General features: G+C 41.4%; 1 protein-coding gene across 1 annotated transcript in view; it reads left to right on the top strand.

Annotated features, from left to right (window-relative positions):
* The window catches only part of XIRP2 (xin actin binding repeat containing 2), a 101856-nt gene extending 82161 nt beyond the window's left edge, over positions 1-19695 (top strand). Inside the window, exons 7-10 of the mRNA XM_054970114.1 lie at positions 1113-10550; positions 10764-10814; positions 13142-13275; positions 18127-19695. Of these exons, the coding sequence (XP_054826089.1) occupies positions 1113-10550; positions 10764-10814; positions 13142-13275; positions 18127-19675 (11172 nt within the window). The 3' untranslated portion in view covers positions 19676-19695. The remainder of the gene's footprint in view (positions 1-1112; positions 10551-10763; positions 10815-13141; positions 13276-18126) is intronic.
* The last annotated feature ends 546 nt before the right edge of the window (positions 19696-20241 follow it).

Below are 20241 nucleotides of genomic sequence, written 5' to 3' on the forward strand. Positions count from 1 at the left end.
TCTGAAAGCAGAGTCCTCCATCTGCTCAACACTGAAAATACTATGATTTTAATCAAAAAGCTAGAGTACTTTTTTCTGAGTTGCAGTCACTCAGAATATCCATATTTCGTGCAGTGACTTAGGTGATACTCGTAATGCCATTTGAGATCAGAATTCTATGGATACGTTTGGCAGTGCATTCCTGAGCAGCATTATGCCCTTTTAAATCCATTCAGGTCAATGGGCTTAGAACCGGGTAACTCTGCTTAGGATTGCCCTTTTACACTCCAGTCCTTTGGGACCTCTGTAGCACCAGCAGAACAAACAAGAGTTGCTGCTGCTAAAGTTTCCTCTGATCTCTTGCAAACTGAACAGAGTCTGTTGCTAAGTCCTTACTTCAATGAAGCCGAGAGACAGGGTTACTCTGACGTTTATTTAATGAAAGTAGTTGCGAGGATGGTGATAACACATGATGCTCCTTCCTCTTATAAAAGCACGGTACTTGCCAGCCATTAAAGCTGCAGCATCTGTGGCTGAGTTGGAATCAGATTCCACCAGCTATTGTTGGGATCCTCCCGCATTGTCCCGTTACCCATTGTACCTGTGTGGTGGCTCCTAAGATCAAGCTTCTTGTATATTAAAGTCTAGGAAACAGAAATAAACTTGAATATTAAGCTTCTTTGACAAACTTATAGTGACAGATTTTCAAGCATTCTCTTTGTGTCTTTCTAATTTCTTTCTTCCTTGGCTGCCTGCACTGTGTTCTATTTCCAGTTCTTATAAGAGAGTATAGTTTTTCTTCGAAATTTTTGACTGCTACATCTGTTGTTATGAGATAAAAAGCAGACAACGTCAAGATTACTTCAGAATGGGATGTGTATACCATGTAGATAAATGATAGTCTACAAGTAAACTGGTTTGTTACAGAAGTAGGAGTTGCAGATAAATTGCATCAGCTATAATTTTTAAATCACCGTTGTACATAGGTTCTGTTTGGGGTTAGATTAGAACATTTGCCTGCCTTTGAAATTCCTTTGCTTAGCTTGTTGTAAGATTGTGTCAATCATATCAAAATTATCACCTGTAAAAATACGTAGACGTATATTTAAAATTACTAATTTTGTCCCCCAAAGATAGAGAATGAATATCAAGAAATGGCCTGGCCTTCAGCAGTCTTTTCTTCTGATGCTGCTGAAGCCGCTTCTGCAAATAGACAACAGGATAGATATATGGCAAGGAAAACTGACTATGTGTCTGCTGCCTCGGCTGCAACCTACAGCAACTCTTCTAAGTACGGGAGTACAGAGGAGTTTCCTCCTCCACCCTCTCCAGACTTACTACAGGTTCCATCTGAAATGACAGAGTTTTCCCAGTCCCCTGAACCCTCTCCCTCTCCATCAAAGCACACCCTCCCCAAAGATTTGTATTCCAAGCAACGAAATCTCTATGAATTAAAACGTTTATACAAGCACATTCATCCAGAACTGAGAAAGAATTTAGAAAAAGATTATTTCAATGATATTTGTGAGATAGTTTCTAGTGATGTAGAAAGCAGTAGCTCAGTAGCAGGAGACGTACGCCAAGCTAAGTACATCTTTGAAAACACTGGAAGCAGCCCTCAAAAGTGCATGAGTCCAGAGAGAGAGTATTTGGAATGGGATGAAATCCTAAAAGGAGAGGTTCAGTCCATGAGGTGGATCTTTGAGAATCAGCCTTTGGATTCAATCAAAGATGAATCTCCCGACCCAACCAATGTTAAAAGCATTGCAGATCAAGAAATCATTGCAGGTGGAGATGTGAAGTATACTACATGGATGTTTGAAACGCAGCCTATAGATGCACTGAGTGTGCGTTCCTCAAATAATACAGAAAGTTCAGACAGAATTCCAGAATTGGCTCGAGGTGATGTCCGCACAGCCACTTGGATGTTTGAAACTCAACCATTGGACTCCATGAATAAAATTCACCACGAGAAAGAACAAGAATACGATGAATCTTCCACTACAGAAATTGCTGGTGGAGATGTCAAAACAGTGAGGTATATGTTTGAAACTCAGCATCTGGATAGACTTGGGCAGCTGTATTCAGTGGATGAAGCTAACTTGCTCCAGCTGAGGTCTGAACTAAAGGAAATTAAAGGTGATGTGAAGAGAAGTATACGGCATTTTGAAACTCTGCCAATGTATGTTATTAGGAATGATTTAGGCCAAATGCTAGAGATTAAAACTGTTCATAGAGAAGATCTTGAGAGAGGAGATGTCAGAACAGCGCGTTGGATGTTTGAAACACAACCCCTTGACATGATTAACAAAGACTCTCAGGAAATCAAAGTTGTCTGTGGGATCTCTATGGAGGAGAATGTCAAAGGTGAAGTGGGCAAGGCAAAATGGCTTTTTGAAACACATCCTCTGGACATGATTAAAGAGGAGTCTGAAGAATCTGTTGTGGAAAAAGAAGTCATTCTAGGTACTGATGTCTGTGGTAAATGTTGGCTTTTTGAGACTCAGCCTCTTGATACCCTAAAAGAAAGTGAAGATACAAATCCTTTATCAACTGAAGAAATAATAGGAGGGGATGTAAATACTACTAAACACTTGTTTGAAACATTGCCTATGGATATGCTAAAAGATAACCCAGATGTTGGAAAGCTTCATAAAATGGCTGCCACTGAGGAAGAAAAAGGAGATGTGCAGCTCCAGAAACTGATTTTTGAAACTAAACCTCTAGAACAGATTAGAGAAGGCAAAAAGGAATTCATAAGAACTGTGAAACTGGAGGAAATTGACAGGGGAAATGTGAGCAGCTGCAAACATGCATTTGAATCCTGCCAGTTAAGCAAACATGACAACACACATAAAATCCATGTTGAAGGTGTCACAAGAGGTGCAGTCAAATTAAACAAAGTTGTTTTTGAAACAACTCCGCTATATGCAATCCAGGACAGACTTGGGAAATATCATGAGGTGAAAACAATTCGACAAGAAGAAGTGGTAAGAGGGGATGTCAGAAACTGCCGGTGGCTCTTTGAGACCAGGCCCATTGACCAGTTTGATGAGAGTATTGAAAAAATTAAAATTATTAAAGGAATATCTTCCCAAGAAGTCCAGTCAGGTGATGTGAAGACAGCAAAATGGCTGTTTGAAACTCAGCCTCTTGACTCTATTAAATATCTTTCTAACGTGGAAGATGAAGAGAGCAAAGTTCAAATGGAGTCCACAGAAACTGTCAAAGGAGATGTCAGAATGTGTAGGTGGCTATTTGAAACGCAACCAATGGAATCTTTATATGATAAAGAACAGGCGGTGACTGATAATGAAGAGATACACAGAGGAGATGTCAAAACCTGTACCTGGCTTTTTGAAACCCAACCTCTTGATACAATTGGGGAAGATTCAGAAAGAGTCATAAAACTGCAGACAGTGAAGCAGGAAGAAATTCAGGGCAGCGATGTCCGTACTGCGTGTTTTCTTTTTGAGACAGAAAACCTAGAAAATATACAAGGAGAAGAAAGTAAGGAATTCAAGCAAGTAGTAGAAATTGATATCCAGCCTGGAGATGTCTCCACCATGAGGTATAAATTTGAAAACCAAACATTAGACTCTATCAACCACAGTGCAGAAGAAGTACTGAATAAAATTAAGACTATGCAACGTGAAGATATACAAAAAGGGAATGTTTTGCGTTGCTGTTGGCTTTTTGAGAATCAGCCAATTGATGAAATAACAGAGCACCAAAAGGACAGGACATCAGTTAAAACAGTTACTGATGTACAAGGTGGAAATGTGAGAAAGGGTTGCTTTATCTTTGAGACATTTTCTTTGGACCAGATTAAAGATGAATCTTCTACAGACATGAATACTACGAAAACTGTAAATGAAGATGAAATAACAAAGGGCGATGTGAAAAACTACAGAATGCTCTTTGAGTCCCAGCCACTTTATGCCATTCAAGACAAGGAAGGGTATTATCATGAGGTGACTACTGTTAAAAAGGAAGAAGTGATTCATGGAGATGTACGTGGAACTCGGTGGCTGTTTGAAACAAAGCCCCTGGGGTCAATAAACAAATCAGATGACGTGTATGTTATAAAATCAGTCACCCAAGAAGATATCCAGAAAGGAGATGTCAATTCGGTCAGATATAGGTTTGAAACGCAGCCCTTGGATACAATTTCTGATGAGGAAAAATTCATCATTCCCACAGTTGACCATGTAGAAGGTGGTGATGTGAAGGCCCATAAGAAGTTATTTGAGTCTGAAGAGACCCAGCAAGGCATGTATGTAAGAACCGTGAGTGTCAGTGAAATACAGCAAGGCAACGTTAAAACATCCACTTGGTTATTTGAAACACATACCATAGATGAGATTAGAGGAGAGGAGTCAGAGTATAACGATGTTAAAACAGTAACAAAGGAAGAGGTGGAAGAAGGAGATGTTCAGCACGCAGTGTGGCTTTTTGAAAACCAGCCTTTAGACTCCATTAAAGATACTGAGGAAAGTGATACAAAAATATCTAAGGAAGAAATTCCAGAAGTGGATGTAAAAACCACAACATGGCTTTTTGAAACAACACCTTTCCATGAATTCAATGAAAGCAAAATAGAAAAGGAAGAAATCATAGGGAAAAGTGTGAAAGAGACATTAAAGGAGCTATATTCTCACAAAGTGGTAGAATCTCATGGAATTATCTTGGAGGCAGACGAAATTGGAGATGTCCGAATGACAAAGTATAAGCTGATGAATCAAGAGGCTCCTGAAATACAAAAGGAAGAGATTATTAGAGGAGATCTGGCAAACATCATGATGAACTTGCTGTCCAGAAGGAACACTGTTGAAAGGGAAACTAAAGTCAGTGAAGATGAAAAGGGTAATGTGAATTTAACTAAAGAGCAGTTGCTTAATAGATCAACAGATGTTCACATTGAAAAAGAAGAGGTAGTGAGAGGTGATATACAGCAAGCCATTAAAAACCTGTTTAGTAAGAACAGCTCTGCAAAACGTGGAATTTTAATTCAGGAAAATGAGAAAGGTGATATTAACATGACAGTATATTCTCTCTTTCACAAAAAGGATAGCACTAAAATCCAGCAAGATGAAGTGATAGGTGGTGACGTGAGGCGCACGATTCACAGCCTCCTGTCCTCTGCAATGAATAATGAAATACCAGAAAGAGCTAAAATAGATGATTCAGAAAGGGGCAACGTACAGTTTTTTACAACATGCATAGAAGCTGGGGCTCTGGATTATTTGAAGCAACTCCAGACAGGGACAAATGAAACATTTACAAGTAGGAATCAAGAAGAGGAGGAGGAAATAATTGGTGGTGATGTTGAAGGCACAAAGCTATTACTTAAGAAAAAGAAGTCTGAAATTCAACGTACAGTTAATGAAACTGACATCATCCCTGGAGATGTGGGTAATGCAGTTAAAATCTTTATGACTGAGCCACAAAATTCATCTTGTCATGTATGCAAAGAAGAAATTATAAAAGGTGATTTGAAGGCAGCATTAAATTCTCTCAGTCAGGCCATAAATCAAACAACTGTTACAGAGAAGGAAGAAATTATAAAAGCTGACATCCTCACAATTCTGAAGTCTCTTGAAGAATCTGCTTATCAACTGAAAGAAATGGAAAAACCTGATGTAGTCCCTGGTGACATTAAGCGGGCTATTGAATCTCTGGAGAAAGCAGTACACACCCAAAATGAAGTCCTGAGAGAAGAGGTTGTCCGAAGTGACCTTGAGTCCACCTTAAGGTCTTTAAGAGCAGCTCAGCAATCTTTCCAGGAGATAGGTAAAGAAGAAATAGTCAAAGAAGATCTTCAAACAGCTGTAGAGAGCTTACAAGAAACATCTGCAGGACGAAAAACAATACAACACCTAGGAGGAGTATGTGGAGATATGAAAAGAAGCACTGAGACTCTCGTTGAACCTTGCCAACCATTAGTCCAGAATCGGGTTAACACGACTGAAAGGTTACAAAGTCGTATTAAATCCCATGAGGCTCATCATCAAAGAACGCAAACTGAAAGCAAGAGCTTCCTCAGCGGAGATACCAGAGCAATATATTTAGATCAGAAATGGAGCACAAAAGCAAATGAGGCAGATAAGAAAAATGTGAAAGTCTTTTCTAATTCCCAACACAAGGTCACTGAAAAGGCAGATAAGTCTATGGGTAAAGTCAATGTCCAGAACATTGTAAAAAAGGAAGCAAAGACTCATAATGATCAGTCTGTAGTTGCTCAGACTTCTTCTTGTAGTACTGTTCAGAAGAATGAAAGAACAGAGAAACTGGAAGCAAACAGAATACTGAGAACTGACACCACATTGAGTGTGGAACCATCTGTAAAACAAAAATCTGACATAACTGGTCAGAAAGAAATGAGAGAAAAATCAAAATTGTCCAGTTACATGAACCATCGAAGCAATGCAGAGCAACTGATCAACGTATCAACGGGCATGATTTCCAAAATGACCAGCAATTTCCAAAAGCAAGAGGGCCGGCGAGAAAGAAAACAACCTCAGTATTCAAAAGAGGTTTGTGAAGAGAAGAAAACTAACATGAAGACAGACCAAGATGTGGTTTCCATGGTATCAGAACAGAATCTAAAAACCAATCAAAACGTCAGAGTCACACAGGAAATACATAGCCAGTTTAAAGAAGCTGAAAGGAAGCAAGCCTCAAATGTTATCCAGAAAAATCAGAAATCTGTGTCAAGACTTAGGGGAAAGGGGAAAGTGGACATTGCGGAGTCAAACTTTAGAGGTCTGGTAAAAAATCCACAGAACCCCAACAAAAATGCCAGAAGCCTAGACAGGTCAGAAATTGATTCCCCACCCCCGCCTCCACCCCCTCCTTCACCACCGCCTTCAGTGACTTCATCTGAAGCTGACTTACCTCTGCCGCCACCTCCTCCTCTAACACATTTAATGATGGCTTCTGACAAACAAAGATTTCCTTCACCTCCACCACCAATAGACCAGGCTAAAACTGACTTTGACCATTTTCCTCCACCACCTCCCTCAATAGAAGACAAATCTGAAAGCGAATCATTGCCTTCTTTGCCTTCTCCACCTCTTCTTCAAATATCTGCAGTTCCTCAGCCAAAACAAAAGAAAGAACATTTCATCAAGCACCTAGACAAAACATTGCAGAAATCCATTCAAGCTCAGGCTGGCATTAAGACCAGTAGGGTCCCATCCATTAAGAAACCTGCACAGAAAGAATTTACAAAACAATTAGAAGAAAGTCAGCTTAAAATGCCTCACAGAGCTCAGCCTGAGGTTCAGATATGCAAAGGAAGTGATGTAAGGCAGATATGCAAAGGAAATGATGTGACAAAAACTGTGGAAGAAAACACAGAAAGGACCATGGTGACTAATGTTGTTAGTCATGAACTGAAAGAGGAAAGAATCTGCACTAGAACAGAAGAGGTTAGAAGTCCATCCTCAGTCACAGATGTAATCAAGCCAGAGACCTCACTAATTAAGAAAAGAAGTCAATTTCCACTTGTAAAATCTCCCTCAGTCCCAGCAGAAACAACACAAATGAAGCCGAAGCCATATGTACGTAAATTTAAAACCCCTTTAATGATTGCAGAAGAGAAATACAGGCAACAAAGGGAGGAGATGGAGAAGAAACAGGCACAAGAGTCTTGTCAACTGATTGTGAGACGAAACAGCGAGACTTGTGAACATTCGGTTTGGATAGAATCAGCAAGATCTTTGTTGGCACCCAAATCCTCTGAGCAGTTCCATGCCCCTGTACAAGACCTATTAAGCTCTGCAGCCCCAGAAAGGTCTGTGCCTGCTGAGCCTGAAGGCCAGGCCAAACTACAAAATGTGGTCTTGCATGATCACAAGCCACAACTTGCGTCACAAACAGAAGCCACTGAACAGACTCAAAGCATCTTAAAAATCTCAAGAGATGAGCACGTTAGAAACAAGGATCAGCAGGATTTGCAAAGTCTTACAAAATGTAAAGTCTCTTCTGAGAAGGAGCATACCCATGAGGAACAAGCGCTGCACAAGACGGAGCAAGATGAAGATGAGGAGCGTTGGAACATGTCCAGAAACAAAATTACGTCCCCTACTTTCAAAATCAGAACCATCAAGCTTCCTACTTTAGATCAACGATTCAGTGAAACACAACAGGATTCTGCGATACATAGAAAGCAAGAGAAGGAGAACAGCCAAGCTGTCATCAAACAACACATTCAAGAAAAACAGAAGGAAAACAGAAGCAGTTCTATTAGCAAAAAGCAAAGCATTGGAAAGGCAAACACTCAGGGGCAAGTTGATGAGAAGGTGCAGTTGGAAAAACCACTTTTAAAATACACAGAAGACAGGCACAAAGTAAGAGGCAAAGAGTCCAGTGAAGTGAAACAAAGGTTAGTTGAAAAGAAAGAAACAGGGAAAGAAGAAATTAAACAACAGTGTGTCTCTCAGGCTGTGGAAGAAAAGCAGAGCCAAGTAATTACTTGCCCTAAAGAAGAGAAAATAATAATTCAAAGAAAACAAGAGGAAGCAAGCAATAAATCAGAAAAAATGGTCAAGCAAAAGGTAATTGACATGCATGAGAACTCACAGACTTCTGAACAAGAGAAAACCTTGAGTTTGGAAACAAAATACTTGTCCCACGAAACCAGGAGTTTTCAAGGAAAGGCATATGACGGAGAAAAGGCCCTAAGGCCAAAAAAGGGCCTCCTTAAGACAGCAGAGCCAAAACAAGAGATTGTCCAGAAAAAAACAGTACTGTCCAATTCGCAAAGAGAACTATCACAGAGTCATGAGAAAAGTCCAGTAGATATATTAGAATTCCTGAGGAAACGTGAGGAGGTACAGCAGGTCCTGTCCAGAGTGAAGCAGTTTGAAATGGAGCCCAATAAAAATGGGATCCAAACCTTTCAGGTGTTCTTAAATGGTATTCCAGAGTGGTTGGTCAAACAAGAGATGAAACAAAGCTTAACTTCTATTGCTCAAGAGAATAATGTTGATAAGATGAAAGAAGAACTGTCGTCTCTTAAAGATCAGGCTGCCAAAATCCTTGAATGGTGTGAAGATGCAATCCAGACAGCCATAATTTCCACAAATACCATGAAATCTAGAAAAGACTTCCTTAATGTCGGAGGTTCATCGCAGAATATAGCAAAACTGTGCATTGGCTCTAGTAAAAAAGAGTCACAGAAGAACAAAGAGATGAATAAAAATGCAGCAGCTCATCAGGAAGTGAAACGTATCAATGCACAAAGGTACACAGAAAATAGAACTACTTCTTCACAATCACTAAGAACACGAGCACCCTCACCTACTTACATTACAATTGAATCAAGACGTATTGAATCCCCCCTCAGGGAGCCCTTGTCTCCGGTCCAAAGGGAAGGTACTCCCATTCCACCCTCACCACCTCCCAGATCTGTCACACCAACTTCTAAGTATCAACAGTCGGCGACCTCCACCTCTCCGTCTCCACCAAGAAGCCGTTCAGAACAACTGGCCAAGCTTAGAGACACCACTGTAAAACTGTCTCAAGGAGCAACACAAAACAGATCAGTCACCCCTGTTCCCATTGTGGAAAAAAGGTCAGAGATTGTTAAATCTCCTGCATCTCTCCGCCGACAAATCAAGATTGAAACGCAACCATCTGACAGTTCATCATCAAAAATGTTTCCTGTAAAGGAATCACAAATAACTGCTGGTACAGTGAAGAAAAATAAAGAAATGCATGACGAACTGGAAACAAACAAGACGTTTGTCAACAAAAAGACAGGATACATTCCAGAATGCTTAGAGCCACAAGGACAAAATGCAGGCTCTGTTTCTGTTAGTCAAAAATATGAAGTTTCTAAGGTTGATCCCAGAGGTCTTGTGCATAGGTTTGAAGCAGCATCTGAGCAGATGATTCACACAGGAAGAGAATCAGAGGTGTCTGAAAGATCAGACCATGAGAGCGAGAATAAAATAGATATACTGTTAGAAGATTTTGATAAGCCAGTAGCAGAGGTGAAATTGAAGAAAAAATGTGTTGAAAATGGTCTGATTAGTGGCAAAATCAGGGAAGAAAGGTGCAGGTTTAGAAAGGGCGAAACAGGCCAAACTTCTCAGGATAGGCAAAAGCAAAAAGAAGGTTTCCAAAAGACTCCAGGCAAGCAGCAAAGAGAACCGAAGGAAAATAAATCTTACAAGCAAAAGCAGTGTGTTGTCCAAGAGCGCTCCTTTGAGCCCACGGTGTGCTTTGATGCCAAGTCTCGTGGTGAATGCTCTTCCGGCATGGATACATTTGAGAACACTCTGGTGGAATCCAGGACGACCACCTCCAGATCACGAAGTGCAGATGGGCTGCAATCTGGATTTGGCTTCAAACGTGCACCTCCAACGTACGAAGATGTAATCTCAGGACACATCTTGGATATCTCTGCTGCGGATTCACCCGAGGAACTGCTGAAGAATTTCCAAAAGACTTGGCAAGAAAGTGAGAGAGTATTTAAAAGCCTGGGCTACACCGTTTCAGATGCCGCGGAAACAGCAGTGAGAAGCAGCTTCCATGAGGAAGCAGAGTTTACTAGTGGTAAATAAGCATGCGAGGTGTGGAGAAAGATATTCTTAACAGCTTTCAAATGGTATGACACAATGCCGATAGAATTTTTGGTGCAACTAATACTTAGGCCATTTCTAGACGGCTCCCTGCTTCTCGGAAGAAGCCAGAAGATTGCGAAAAAAACGCGGAAGATCGCGTTATCTCGTGCGAGAAAACGCCATCTTCCGCGTTTTTTTGCGATCTTCCAGCTTCTTCCGAGCAGCGGGGAGCCGTCTGGAAACGGCCTTAATCTAAAGAAGGTAACATGACACAACTGCAGCTAACATATCTTCGCTTTTGCTTCGCCTCCTTTCTCTCTCGCAGAAACCTTTGCTCCTTCTTCCTTTTCCAAAGCTGTGCATCTTAATATGCGCTGAGCATGTGACTAACCAATACTATGGCTTTGTTTGACAAAGATAAATGTTGTGTCTGAGACATAATGCTTCACAAAATGGCTTTTGTTGTTTTCTTCAGTTTGAAAATGTGTGTTGATGTGCTTTTACATAATTCAATCGGAGCAAGTCCTTTGGGTTTAGATGTGATATAAAACACAGTGGGCTCGTTCCAATTAAGTATAAACAGAGTTTCAGGGAATGAGGTTTTCTTTCCTTCCTCCTACAGCCTCCTGTGTGCTCCGGAAGAGCTGCTACTGGAGGGTTCGGGGGTCTTTGAGGGATAGTGTGGAATGGGGGTAGTGGGGAAGAGGCAAGAAGAAAGCAAGTGGCAGAGCAGCTTGCGGGGGGCACAAGGGGACTGCAAGGGGAGGGGAGACAATGAAGAGATCCATCTCATGAATTCATTCTGTTCTTGCTTCATCGAGTCCAACTCAGTGCAATCTTGCGTAGTTCCCATTCATTTCAATGGAGCTTGTGGATAGCTTATGCAAGACAGCTTCTGAATAGTTGGTGTCCTAGTAAGTATGTCAATCCCTAGTAAGTATGTCAACGGTGCAGTCCTAAGTAGAGTTACAACCTTCTAAGCCCATAGATTTCAATGTACCTCTGCTTAAGAATGCACTTTTTGAATATCAGTGTAAATTGGGGTTAATTTTTTAGTTTCAGAATGATTGATCCATCATATGACATGATGATAGTTTGTGAATGTTATGTAAATGATAGTTCGTGCCAAGGACTGACCAAAAAAACCCCCTATTGTTACATTGAAACAAAATTCTCGTTCATGCGTTGTAAGAACAGACTGAAAGCACTACAGGCAGTGAAGATAGTACCAATCTCAAAAGAATGAAAATAGGCAAGAGCCAATGGTAAAATGAAGAAGAGCATTTATTATCCAGGTAAAAATTCCCTATGTGTTTTGCTACAAAGCTTCATCAAGGGAATCTGTATCATCATACAACAATTTAAGTTTTTTCAGTTCCCATAATGTTATAAAATAACACAGTAAAAACATTCAGAATCCTGACCAAGAATTCCATTAGAAGTCAACCTCACTCACATACCCTCTTCCTTAGCTTCATAGATCTGAACTGCCCAGTTTCTCTTCAATAGGCCACTGTCCAAATTGTCATTGAGGTCCAGAAAGTAATTCAATAACAGATTTCACATACGACTCAAACATCACACACCTAAAGCCTGCTGGAACAAGGGCATCTTGTATAACTTCCCCCCTTATGCATGTGACTTGCCCTCTTCCATGAGCTGGCCTTGAAGCCAAAAGGCTGGAAGGAAGAGCAAGCTGACCAGGAATTGGGGGACGGGAGGAGAGAAATGAGCAACAGAAGCAAGTAGCAGAAAATTGAGTCTTCCGGGTCGTTGCAGCAAGAGAGAAGCAAGCAACCAGAGCAATCTATAAGCTTTTGGACTCCTCTGATACAGCATGACATGGATTGGTGGTTAGACAAAATATTAATAAACTGTTGAATGCACTAATGAAGTGTGTGATGGACTTAGCATACTGGGGATGAAGAATCGCCAATCATCCACCCGAAGGATCAAAGCTGCCTATGAAAAGCAGGACTGATTCTCCAAAGTAAATAATGTAAAAAGTCTTTCTTATGGATCAGCACTGTTGATTCAGCCCTTTAAAAAATGTATGTTCTTCTGGCTGTATAAAATTCCCAATGTAGTAAAAGAAAGGAAGCTGGAATAGTTATGCTGCAATGTGCAATGAGGAATGTAGACATCCCTCTACCCCACACCCTATCATAAGAGGTATGGGGGCACTAAAGATGTTTATAATTTATGTCATTTATAGTCCGCCTTTCTCTCAGAAGTAGGCAGGCTGTAGCTGTGAAAGCTCCCTCTTCATTCATGCACTAGGGTGGAAGCTAAAACACAGAGGAAATGTGAGTCGCTCCTGTTTCTTCTTCTCTCTTCTTGTTCAAATATTAATTTGTGTTCTGCGTCTTCAAAGTAAATATATGGTTTTAGTCTCCACAGAACTGGGAGTAGGTTTCATTGCTGCATGAATTGCGTTTGACCCTATAAACTGGAGGCTTAGGTGTTAATTATTTGTGAGCCAAGCCTTTCAGCTTGCGTTGTAATGATGAAACATTTTGTGCGCAGCCTAAGGAAAACATAATGAATAATAACACATGGCACTGAGACCCTGTCTCATTTATTTCTAGAAACTGCACATTCAGGGAAAGGAAACATGCCAACTTTGTCAAAAGAGAGTTTATCCAATGGAGCGTCTGGTTGCCGACAAACAGACCTTTCATAAATCATGCTTTCGGTGTCACCATTGTGGCAGTAAATTAAGGTAAGATGAAGTGAACAATTAAAGCTTTGACATGCAAATACTGTCATAACTGGTATCCTTTTTCATATGAGTGATACGTCTGAGGTATTAGATCAAAAGTTAACAGAACTGGTTTTCCAGCTCAGTTCGGTCATGGAACTGACTGTCTGAACAGGTCACTTATACATATTTTTTTTAAATTCTGGACCTCTCTCTCCAAGGAGAGGTGGGAAATTGGCCAGTTCTACATATTTTAGAAGGTTTTTTTTAAAATGAAAGCAGTGATATAAATCTTATAGCAAGAGTAAAAAAAAAAAAGGCAATCATGATTGATTTTGCCCCTGGAAAGGATTTTTGCCGTGTTCAATGTTTGCAGTAAATATACCCTGTAATTTGGGTAACTCATAGAAGTGACTGTCACTGAACAGTGAAGAAAATCTCAAGTATGCTGTAGTGGGGGAGGGAAAATACCTTGACCAGAGGGAGAGAGACTTTAGAGTTAAAAATCTTACTCCCTCCAGGCAACTCTCAACCTAACCCTTGGTTCAGATGTCATTGTGAAATCATGGTTTAATTAGACTATGGTTCATGTGATCATCTCAACACAGGCCACTGTACTAACTGTGGTTAGCAGGGGCGGCGCCAGGGTTTCTGGTGCCCGCGGCTGCCCCTATGTGTGCATGCACATAGTACACATGTGCGCTCGCGGCCCTGGACTGCGTGATGACATCACTGTGTGATGACATCATCACGCAGCAAGCCGGCCCCATTGGCCGGTGGGTGGCTGGGACGGCACGCAGAGGCTGCCCGTGCTCTCAGTTGGGCGCGGTGGGTGGCTGGGGAGGTTCCACATGCCACCCCGGAAGCCTGCCGTTCCTGGCCTGCAGCTGCTGTGCCCAGCTGGGGGCGTGTGTTGGTGGTGGCAGTGGCACGGGGCTGGCTGGCTGCAGCAGCTGCGGGCCTGGCAAGCCAGCTCTGTGGCGCATGCCTCTGCCCCGGCGCCCCCTCCAGCACCCCCTTCGGCGCCTCAGCACCCGCGGCGCCCACCTCGTAGCCTCAGTGGTGGCGCTGGCCCTGGTGGTTAGTTAGTTAATGAGAATTAGGATCTGAAATTATCTTTTGAAAACGGCTTGTTAACCACCATTAGTCTTAATTATAGCGGCATGTGACATATGAATGTGGATATCCTAACTTGGTGGAGAGTGCCCTCAAGTCATAGTTGACTTATAGCGACCCATAATGGAGCTTTCAAGGCAAGAGACTAACAGAGGTGTTTTCCATTGCCTGCCTCAGGCACTGAACTCTGAGGGAGGCGCTGTGCTGGCCCCCCAACGATCAATTGGCGTTCCCTGCAGTGTGCGCACTCCTGTGTGCTCGCGCAGGAATTCTTCTCTCTTGGCGCAAGGCATTCTTTTTGGAGTGCAGAAGGGCAGCCCTGTCTTCCTGCTCATCCAGCACCCGAGGAGCTTCGAGTTCAGCCCCGTCAGTGGAGACATTTCTCTCTCTGCCTTTTTTCCCTCCTCTCTCTCTCTCAATTTAAGCCTTGGGCAAAGCTCCCACGAGCAAGAGAGACTCTAGCTGGCTGGGGAGCAGTGAGCTCCCATCTGACCTTTTCTCCCCCTTGCTCCCTCCTTTCTTTTTTGCTCCCCCCCCCCCTATATACTAAAAGGAACGACAGGAGGATTGCCCATTGGAAATAATAGGAGAGGCTTGAAGGCCCATTGGAGATAATGGGAGCCAGGGATGCCAATTTACTTGCCTGGGCTCTATTAAAATGCATCACAACACAAAAAAGGTTGCAAAGAAAATGTGGAATGGATTTTCTATAAAGGTCTCTGGGACCAGATGGAATACCCTGGGAGTGGAATGACAGCCCCCAGAGTGCAATGATGGTCCCTAGGAATAAAGCCTGTGCTCAGGGACTGGAATGACAGGTCAAAGAGTGGAACGACTGCTCCTGGGAATTGGGTCAGGGCTCTGGGACTGGAATGACACCCCCTGTCATTCCACACCCACTGCCATTCCAGTCCCAGACCACTGATTCTTCTCCCAGGGACTCTCATTCCACTCTGGGGCCTGTGTTGATAGATCAAGATGGGTAGCCCTGTTTGTCTGTAGCAGTAGAAAAAAGCAAGAGTCCAGTAGCACCTATAAGATGAACAAAATTTGTGGTAGGGTATGAGCTTTCATGAGCCACAGCTCACTTCTTCACTACTGGACTCTTGCTCTTTTTTTGTGTTGTAATGCATTTCAATGGAGCCCATGCAATTAAATTGCCATTCTTGTCTCCCATTTTCTCCAATGGGCCTTCAAGCCTCTCCCATTATTTCCAGTGGGCAATCCTGTCATTCTTTTTAGCACATCCCTTTCCCCCTCCCCAGCTGGCATCAATTCTACTTCTCACCTTTCCTCAGGCTTTTGAGGGAGGGGGGTGCTTTTGGTGGAAAGAGTGGCTGGTTGTGTGTGCACCGCCACAGAGGAAGGAGAAAATGAGGTGAGACACACACAATTCCCTTTCAGTCCCTGTGCGACAGGTAGGAGCAAATCACTGTTGTTGAGTTTAAAGTTGTTGTTTTAAATTCTATTACTTTCCTCTCCCCTTCTCCCTTTTGTTCTCCCTCCCCCTTGCTATTCTCCGATCTCAGTGCTGCTCCCCCTTCACTCCAGCAGAGCAGCGCCCCACACTGCGCCCCCCTCTTTATCACCTTCCTTCTCCCATTCCCTAGTTTACATATATCACCCCACCTTCCCCCTCTCCCCAATAGTTTATTTCAATATTTATACACCACATGCTTAGCTGTCATCTGCCATTCACTTCAAACCCAACGGGGCGGGGGGGGGGGAGAGAAGGATGAGCATGGAGGGTAGTTCCTGAAAGGGATCACTGACAAAGGTGATTAATATTTTAAGGCTTGGAGAGGTTCAGAGAGAAAGAGAAGGCTTCAGCTAAGTCCCCCTTCCAAACATCTCTCTCCTCCAAATGGGCTCTGCAAGAGAAGCCCTCCTTCTACTGCCAAGAGTCTCTGGGTTCAGAGAGAGGTGGGAAGAAAGAGAGAGGGAAACTTTTTTACACAAACGCACAAAAGGAGGTGTGCTCAAAACTTCAATGCAAGTCACTGTTTCTGCTCACAAAATAGATTTTTGGCTCACAATAAGAAAAACAAAGATTGTTATTCTCACACTTATTTAAAAAATTAAAATTTAAAATTTAAAATAAGAAATAAAAATTAAATTAAAAATGTAAAAAGTTTCAAGTTTTGTGCTTTTCATTTTTCCTACATTTCTTCTGTTTTTTAAAATGGGTTAGCGGGGTGGGTGGGGGTGGTGGCGCAAGTAGGTATCTCGCCTCAGGCACCAGAAACCTTGCTTTGACTTTATGCATGTTTTTAAATTTTGTGTACTTATTGTTTAACAGTTTATAGTTGTATTTTACAGTTTTAATAAAATTTTATTTAAAAAAGAAAAGAAACCCTGGCACCAGCCCTGTCTGCAACCCTGGTCTTCTTTAGAGGTCTCCCATCCAATTACTAACCAAGGCTGACCCTGCTTAGCTTCTGAGATTTGACAAGATCAGGCTCACCTAATCCTGGCTTATTCCTTAGTGCTAACTTTGCAGCAATGCAGACCAGGAAACTAACTAAGTCTCTGGAAGGGAAGGTGAAGAAGAGGGGAAATGATGTAATCAGCATTTGAATGATTGCCTGTAAACTAAATCCTCATTTCAGAGACTTAACGGTGAAATCTTAAGCAGAGTTAGCCCATTGGGCTTAGACTGGGGTAACTCTGCTTAGGATTTCACTGTAGCTATAGTTAAACCGTGGTTTCATATGACTTGGAATTGAGCCTGAGAAGCAACAAACAGGTATATTAAATCTGAAAGTAAGTTTCATAAAAATATAGCATCTTAGAGTGCTGTTCTTTGTTGTTGATAGTTAGCAATAAATTAAATCCGTCTGAATCTTCATGTGCAAGGGCCAGAACTAGACTCACAAGTGGGACTTGCTCCCCCTTTCCATGCTTTAGGAACAGTGTGTGAAGGGGGAAGGGATATGAGTACTGAACGGGGGAGGATGTATCAAGTACGAGTGCCAAATTTGAGAGAAGCCCTTCCTTTTGCAAGTTACTACGAAGTGTTGGAAAATTAACCAACCTTGATTAAAATGAGCTCAAAATAACCGAAGCTGAGCACTCTTCATTCCCACTAATTTCAGAGGGAGAACATGAGGCACATAAAGTCTGCAGCTGAAATCAATGGAACTTGATGCTTAACTTTGACTAGATTGCACCCAATATTAGTTCAATCTTCCCTTCAGCCTCTAAAATTTTTGTTTTAAAGTGCCTAAGGGAAAAAAAATCTTTTTCCTTGCCCTGTTTCATTTAGAAAAATCTCAATTTAGTCCAGGGATGTCAAATATGAGGCCCGTGGGCCACATCTATTCTACCAAGGGCACTTATCTGACACAGCAATACTAATTAATATGAATAGTAATTTAAATAATAATTATTACTAAAATTACTATACTTTTTGCATTTTTATGATTTATGGTACACACGGCCCAACTAACTTACAGTTATGTTTAACAACATCCAATTTCTGATCCAATTTCTCCCACAGAAAGGTTATAGATGATTTCTGACCCTGAAACAAATTGCATTTACAAAGTAAAGTTATAAACCAAAACCTAAAATTAAAAATTATTTAGTCTGCTGTGTGCTATGTATTATTTTTTTCTATTCTAAAGTGATATGAGTTAAGACTATATTTATAGATGCTGTTATTTATAGGTACTTAAAATGTCAACTAAAATAAAATATTCTTGCAGCATTTATGATCGATAGATGCCATAAAGCATTTTCTCTTTGATTTGGCAGCTTGGGAAATTATGCCTCTCTCCATGGAAAAATCTATTGTAAACCCCATTTTAAACAACTTTTCAAATCTAAAGGAAATTACGATGAAGGCTTTGGACACAAGCAACATAAAGAATTATGGATTTCCAAAAACCCAAAAAGTTCCATTGGTTCTGGTCATCATAAAGAAGCTAATCCAAAGGTGGTGAAACCAACTGATCAAATGTTGCATTCTGGCAGTCCACCAGTCCATTGTGATACTGAGAGTGACCGTTTAAAACAGAATACAGAGAAAGGCAAATTAAACATTACATGGCCTCCTTCCATGGAAGCACCAAGGAAATCATTTTCTATAGAGGAGGAGATTAAAGTGAATAAACCAAAATGGCCACCAGAAGGTTCTGAAAAAGAGGCCACTGGAATCCAAACAAACCCTCCTATAGACAACAGAAATCAAACTCAGCTCTCCAATGGAGAGAATCCTTGGGAGAATGAGGAGGAGAAAAGTGAAGCTGTTGGCTTGCAATCAAATGACCAGTCTTCTCTCAGTCATGTGTCTAAGGAGGAACTTATAAATAATAGCAAGGCGAAGAATTACGAAGCAGATACCAAAGGAAAAAATGGTCAAAAAGAATCTGTGCGAAGGAAAAAGAGTGAAAACGAAGTCTCTGAAAAGAAGGAGAAGAGTGGAAAGAGTGTAAAAGAATGTGATAACGTGGCTCTGAAGAGTGCTGAAAAGGTGAAAGATGGAAAACTTAACGAAGCTGATGATGCGGAAGTTTTACAGGTTACTAACACTGACGATGAATCCATATTGCAGGGTAATAATAAAGGCAGCATCTTAAACAGCAACAACAACAACAACAGTAATCAGTACTATAAAACATCTTTTCCACATCAGGACATTTATTGGCTGGAAGAATGTACTAGAGATACATACTATGTATTAATGGAATCAAATCATGCAAAAAGCCCTGCATTAGAAAGACACGTTGTAAATTCAGAACTGCTCAGTATAACTAACTATGAAGCAGGCTGTTCCACAGAGGCCTTTAATCTTGCAGGTGATGAAGAAAACATCAAAAGAAAAGGTACCATTACCTCTGATGGTCGTATTCAACAGAATAATAAAGATACCACCTGTCAAAAACCATGCACGGGCAACATTGTCTTGTTAAAGGAGGTTGCTAATACAATAGTTCCTCTTGCGAGTGAATTAGGAGGCACTGGAAAAGCAATCAGACATGTCAAAAAGTTAAATACTATTTCATCTGATAACGCAGAGACTCTTTCTTTACCTGGCAGTGACGGGATTGGTCTATTAGGCTCTGTACACACCGTTAAAACTGTTTCTGACCCACATTTGAAAGACTGTGTGGATTACACCATTAATATCTGTCAAGAAGACGAAATAATGAAAATGTTGCAAAATGATACAAGTGCAAGCTTAAATTTACTGAGTGCAAGCTGTAGAGCTGTTCCATCATCTATAGAAGATGACATCAAGATGGGGCTGCCAGCAAGAGGCAAGCAAATTAAACAAAAGAGATGTTGTGATGAAAATAAATAAATGCAGTTTCACCAATCCAAGCTAAATGTGTAATTTACTTGGATTAACATGGTTAAAATGTTTATAGTTTCTGGGGTATGCCTTTTAAATCCAATTATCTGACAGGAATTTTTAGAAAGAATTTTAACACCCAGAGGTTACTCACAATAATTTTAATTTGGGCTTGATCTGCTCATGATAACCCTGTGAACCTCAAAACTGAGGGACATTTCATCTCTTCAGAAATCAAATAACCTGGGCCGTTTCCACATGGCTCCCCGCTGCTCGTAACAACTCGGAAGATCGCGCAAAAAACGCGACAGATCGCATTTTTTCGCGTGAGATTTGCGTGACGTCGCGCAAATCTCGCACGAGAAAACGCGATCTTCCGCGGTTTTTATGCGATCTTCCGGGTTGTTACGAGCAGCGGGGAGCCATGTGGAAACGGCCCTGTACTTCTACTTTTCTTTATGTTAATTAAGGGATATGAAATATATTTATGGACATGTCCCTTATTCAACTTTTAATCTCTCATGGCTGAACGTGTGGATTGAAAAGTAATGTGTTTTGAGGTGACATTGGGTGAT

This window comes from Eublepharis macularius, chromosome 2 (genome assembly GCF_028583425.1).
Source record: "Eublepharis macularius isolate TG4126 chromosome 2, MPM_Emac_v1.0, whole genome shotgun sequence".
In the NCBI taxonomy this organism is placed as follows: Eukaryota; Metazoa; Chordata; class Lepidosauria; order Squamata; family Eublepharidae; genus Eublepharis; species Eublepharis macularius.